The sequence below is a fragment of the Portunus trituberculatus genome, chromosome 31 (genome assembly GCF_017591435.1).
Source record: "Portunus trituberculatus isolate SZX2019 chromosome 31, ASM1759143v1, whole genome shotgun sequence".
NCBI lineage: Eukaryota > Metazoa > Arthropoda > Malacostraca > Decapoda > Portunidae > Portunus > Portunus trituberculatus.
The window spans coordinates 22520830-22526989 of record NC_059285.1 but is presented as its reverse complement, the minus strand read 5'-3'; the positions used below and the strand labels follow the sequence as shown (position 1 = coordinate 22526989).

Genomic DNA, 6160 nt, shown 5'->3' with positions numbered 1-6160 from the left:
CTACACATAAGCATATCATCTATAAAACTAGTAATGGTCTTTCTTAGTGTTGAGAAAACAGGCTTCATAAGTTTTGTAAAGAGACGATGTCCTTCTAAAATACCATTAGGCAGACATGTGAATTGGTAGATCTTATCCGACCATCAGAAACAAAGATATTTATGTTGTTCCTCTGCTATTCGCACTGAATCATATGCCTTCTTAAGATCAATAGAGGCCATGAAATCACCTTGACTAACTAGCTGTATCGCTTGTTCAAAGTTCTCCATCATAAAGTGTTTATAGTCCACAAGATTGTTCAATTTCTCTAGATTTAACACCATCCTATAGTTCTCCATCTTATTCTTCCTCAGGAAGATGGGTGAAAGGAATTGATAATCCTGTGTATGCATCTCTTTGATGACCTTTAAATCTAACAACTTATTAACCTCCTGATGCATAATAGCTGTCTCTTCCTCACTAAACACAAATTGGATATTCTGACTAAATAAATGTCCAATGTTATAGTGATACACTGTCATCAAGATGACAGTGTATCACTATAACATGTTAAGTTGACTAGCCTCAAACTTGTGGCTCACTTGAGTTAATGCCAGGAGCTTTGTTGACCCTGGCCTCACAAGTTTTTTGATGTTGAAGCTTGACTAGGATAGGAGCACCCGGAATCACCTCTGGTGGTCATCCTGCAAAAGCCATAAGGTTGAAATTTGGAGGAGAAACCATGGGAGGGGACATTGCCAAAAAAGTTCCTTTGTCCAGATCTGTCAAGAGCTGGAAGTCCAGAATGGAGAAGGCTTCTTACTTGTGAACTTACTTTTCAGCCTCCCTGCCTCTTCAATTTGCCTGGTAGCTTGAAAAAGGTCATCCCCAAACAGGAGTCCAGTCATGGGAGCCTTGTTTGAACACAAGTGGGAATACTTGGGATTAATGTCCTACTTGATAACATGGAGCCAGGTCAAGTTGTTTCAGAAGTGGGCATTACCTAGTAGTGCCAAGGTACCATTAACCATGGCTAACTGTAGCAGGGCGTAACTCGAAACACTGTTCTCCCAATTGCAGTTTATTACAGAGCACAGAACTAGCAGCACAGCAGGCACCACAGTCTTGGTGATCACACGTCTCCAACGTCGTGTCTCCCTCCTCTCATGGCCGTCTCCTCCACTGGCACGGCGGCAACACATGTAGGGAGTCCCACGCACTCGTAAGGGCCCACAACTCGCCCACACTGGCTCCTCGTGCTTGATCCCGTCGCTCGTGCCTCTCCTGCGGCACGACCTCGCACACAATCTTCGCTGGACAGAACAGGGTAGTGGTGTGTATGGCGGCTGGTGTCCGTCTGCCGCTGCGCTGGCTAGCCTGGAAAACGTCGCCTCCTCTCATAGCTGCCGGCAAGAGCCACGTCAGTTTGGGGGGTAAACTACCTTAATTTAACCACAAACGAGCGGTAGTGAGCCAACAACACTCCGTCAGTCCACACTCCCCCCTGATATCTAAATCACCCAGGCACTCAGTCACCCATCTTCCACAAGCCCTCAATCACACAGCAGACACCTGGTAGATTGTTTGATTCTAGCAGAACGCCTCAGCACCACACTCCCAACATCTTCACCGTTTCTCTCCGGGTCCTCCTCCTCACGCTGCTCTTCTGGAGTAGGAAACGTAACCACCAGATCCTCGCAGTTATTGTCCGAGTTGCCTACTACTCTGTCCTGGTGTCTTGGTGGTGAAACGCGATGTCGCAGATCACGAACGTGACGAGGTGTACCATCAACTTCGGCGACTTGATCCGATACCACTCCAGTCACGACGCCCTCTTTGTATTGCTCGTCGCAGCGCACGCCGGGAGGCTTTACCCAAACTTCTTCTCCTACATGGTGAGGGTTGTTTTCTACTGCAGGGTTGCTTCTGCTCGCGTCTTCTCCCCGCACTCTCACCGAATACCCGTACAACATGCTCGCAGGCGCAGAGGTAGGCGAGCAGTCATCCCCGGGCGTGATGTTGTAGAGGTACACCGCTTCTGCTATGGAGCATCCTTTTCTTGCCGCGATGACCTTCACTGTCCTGTGACACCTCTCAACGACACCATTTCCAGACGGTGAATACGCTCCCCGGAAGTGCATATTCACGTTCCAACGCAAGGCAAACTGAGCGAACAACTTGCTGCGGAAGGCGGTGTCATTGTCAGTCAGAATCTCGTCCGGAGCCCCGCGCTCACAGAAAACTGCTTCCAACTGCTCGATGATGTTATCGCTCGTTTGTAGCCTCAGCGGGCGCCAGATGGTGAAGCGAGAAGGCCCGCAGTCGATGAGCGTGAGATATGACCTTCCTCTACAGTGCGTGATATCCATCCCAACCCGCTGCCAGATTCCCTCCACCGACAGGTTGCCTTTACTCCACTTCACTGGCGCTGGGTCTATAGACTGGCATATCTGGCAGGAAGCGACAACAGCACGCACCTGTCCTTTCGTCACTGCCGCGTTGACTCGTTTTACGAAGTACAGCGTTCTTCTTACCCCAGGGTGGCCACGGGAATGGTGGATGTCCGTCACTAATTGGTCAAGGGACGTTTCGACAGCTGCCGCACACACTGGCGGTGGTTCCATGACGTTGGCCGCGGACGTCCTTAACCATCGCTGTGGCACGCGGGTGAGGACATCTGCCTTGTTCTCGCTTGAGGGCACCAGAGAAACTGTGAGGACGAGTCCGCACTCCTTAACCAGAGACATCACGATCTCGAGTCGTCGGCGAATCAGCATCTCGCTGGCAGCTTTTGTTTTTAGCCTTGCTCGTCCAGTGAGGCAGTCGTTAATCCAGCGGTGGACAGTAGAGGAATCAGTCACCAATTCAACCTTACTCATCTTCCATGCCAGAGCAAGGTTGAGTCCTTTGATGACCGCATCAAGTTCAGCCATGTTGATATGGCTGGCGCCGTCAGGACGCAACCAGCAGGCGTCCTCGACGATCTTACCTTCCACCTCGACTGCTGCTCCCATAGCTAAGGAGCTAGCGTCCACCCACACTTTTGCCTCTGTTCCTCCTACATCCCATCTTCCTCGAACAGGGTCGTCCTTCAGTAACTTCCCTGCTATTTCCTCCAGGATACTTCGCAGGCCGGCATCGACGATGATGTCATCCCAGGTGTGCGTAGCCGCGTTAGCTCTTCTTTTCACGTAGGCCGCTGCCGCTCTCAGCCACCCACACACTGGAAAATGGCCAGTTAACTTGCCGCAGTAAGAAAATGCTGTTCGCCGCGTCAGGCGGGTAGGCACACCACCCACCTTGCCATCACGTCCCCAGAGCAGCATGCCACTCTCCCCCCAGACCCTCAGGCCCAGCACTCGAGCGCCCTCTGTAACGCGCTCATAAGCCTTGGTGGTTAGGCCGTAGCGATGAAGGTGCTCCGCCACCCGACGAGCCGTGACGATGTCCTCGTTAACGTAGACGTCATCAATGTAGGCCGAGGTCCCACGTTTCACGTCGGGGTCTTGTGATAACGCAGAGCTGAGGACAGTCTTCATTATTAAGGGGGCGACGTTCAGACCAAAACCTAGACGTGTGAGGCAGTACTTTCGCCCTTTGTACATAACAGTCTGATATGGCCAGAGCGACTCGTGAATGTGCACTTGTAAGTAGGCATGCTTAAGATCTATGATGGACACATTCTTACCTTGCTTCCGCCACTCTCTTAGTCTGTCGGCGCAGACATCAGAATCTGCCGTGTAGGTGTCTATATGAGTGTTCAGCTCCTGAAGTCAAGAACAGGCCTCACCTTTCCTTTGTTGTGCTGCACAACTGCCATAAGAGGAATCAGTCCTTTTGCAGGACCGTGCTTGTACTCGTCGTGCGGCACCAACCATCCGTCTGTTATCCACTTATCCACCTCCTCCTCATACCGCGATCTTATTTCACTTGGCACAGCGTACTCCTCCACCTTGTTCAGCAAGACGCCGGGCTCGTCTCCCCCCGACCACTTCCACGCCGCCGTCCAGGTGTTACTTGCAGTATCATAGGCAACACTGAAGTCCTGTTCATCCACTTGTATGTCAGTGGTAGCGCCGGCAGCCGCGCAGATCGGCGCGTCCTCGACACCGAACCGTACTTGCCGGTGCGCATTGACAGCAACTCCCCCCAACGCCACAACACCGTTCATCCCTAACACGAACGGGAACCCCAGGGGCTTGTCACTCACCACAAACACTTTTACGTCAACAGAGGCACCGCTGTCAAGTTGGAGGCGCACGACACCCGTACCCTCGCATTTCTGCTCCTCACCGCTTATGGTCAAAATAGCCACATCTTCTTTCCTCCACTTTTTGCAGCACGAGACGTGAGCCACGCACCGCGAGCACCCAGTGTCCACCAGTACTTTGCGCCGGTTCCCGTCCAGCCACACCTCCGCGATGGGTAGCGCCTCATTCACTGCTTGTCCAGAGAGGAGGCTGGCGCTGACGCCTCCCCTCCACGGTCGTTTCCCGGGCATGCCAACGCGATGTGGCCCAGGACACCACAGCGGTAGCACCTCACACCACGTCTTGAAGTGCGTCCAGCGCTCCTCTGGCTCCTGCCGCTATAGGTGTCTTGACGAGCCAAGCAGTCTCTGGCAAAGTGGTTCACACCATTGCAGACGAAACACCGTTGATCTGGGCCAATGTCCGTATTCCCAGCCCTGGCGCCGAGACATACTTCATGGACACCACCGGCACCGATGTCACGGACCAATGCCCTCGTCCGCGCCAGGATTTGAGGCAGGTCAAGTGTCTCCATCCGCGAGCCCGCTCTCAGTAGTCGCCTGATGCCTTCCGGAAGACCAGCGACGAAAGCACAGGCGAGTCCCTTCTCGGACATACCTCCGAACAGTGATGCCAGGCGGCGTAACTCCGCCAAAAAGACATCCGGACTCTCACCAGCTTGTAGTTTCCGGCAGATGAACTGTTCGTATGCGATATACGAATCCACGGCAAAAGCGCCCACAAGCGCCGCCTTGATCTTCTCAACTTTCTTCCTGTCCGCCTCTGCAAGCTGCAAGTATACGGCGAATGCACCTCCCGACAGACGCAGAGGGATAACACTGGCCACATCACTGACGTTGCGCAGCTTACAGATGAGCTCGAGCTTTTCTATCCATTCCACCACAGACTGCGCGCCTGAGCCGTCGTACTCCGGTATCAGTCTCAGATCAAGGGAGGGCTGGTCTGCCATAATGCCTAGATAGCTTGTAGCAGGGCGTAACTCGAAACACTGTTCTCCCAATTGCAGTTTATTACAGAGCACAGAACTAGCAGCACAGCAGGCACCACAGTCTTGGTGATCACACGTCTCCAACGTCGTGTCTCCCTCCTCTCATGGCCGTCTCCTCCACTGGCACGGCGGCAACACATGTAGGGAGTCCCACGCACTCGTAAGGGCCCACAACTCGCCCACACTGGCTCCTCGTGCTTGATCCCGTCGCTCGTGCCTCTCCTGCGGCACGACCTCGCACACAATCTTCGCTGGACAGAACAGGGGTAGTGGTGTGTATGGCGGCTGGTGTCCGTCTGCCGCTGCGCTGGCTAGCCTGGAAAACGTGCCGGCGCCTCCTCTCATAGCTGCCGGCAAGAGCCACGTCAGTTTGCTGCCTCTTCAAACAGGGTAAGCCACCTTAACCACTCCCCAGGATAACAGGAAATAAAGTATTACTAATTTAACCACAAACGAGCGGTAACAGGGGTGAGCCAACAACATTCTGCCCCTATCCGTCAGTCCACACATTGGTTAAAAAAAAAAATTATATATACATTTGGCATCATATTAGGCCACTGGTGTACCACTACTTTTATGATGTCATATGAGTCATTGGAAGTTAGAGGAGCTACGTAAAAATTCTCTCACATTCTCGCATTTATGTTCACAAAACAACATTTCTATTAGCTTTTTACAAACCTTGCCCCCAAGATAGGATCATTTTGTAATGCATAAAGTGAAATCTTACATGGAATACCAAAAAATAAAGCAGAGATGAGATCAGCCAGAGACGAAGCGGGAGACTCGCGGCCACTCAGCCGCTTCTTCTTCTTGTGACCCTTTTGCCTGCGTGTTACTTTCATCATGATGTTTATGTTTTCACTCCTCTATTGCCTGCTATAATGGATATCATATCTTAGTATTCATATACGCTCCTGCC

The 6160-nt window shown here is 52.2% G+C and overlaps 1 protein-coding gene across 1 annotated transcript; it reads right to left on the bottom strand.

The window, feature by feature from the left end:
- Positions 1 to 1031: 1031 nt before the first annotated feature.
- LOC123511331 lies at positions 1032 to 5559 on the bottom strand. The gene is given in 3 exon segments (XM_045267125.1): positions 1032 to 3748; positions 3751 to 4519; positions 4816 to 5559. Coding segments are annotated over 3 exon segments (3369 nt in total). The 5' UTR covers positions 5200 to 5559; the 3' UTR covers positions 1032 to 1532.
- Positions 5560 to 6160: the final 601 nt, after the last annotated feature.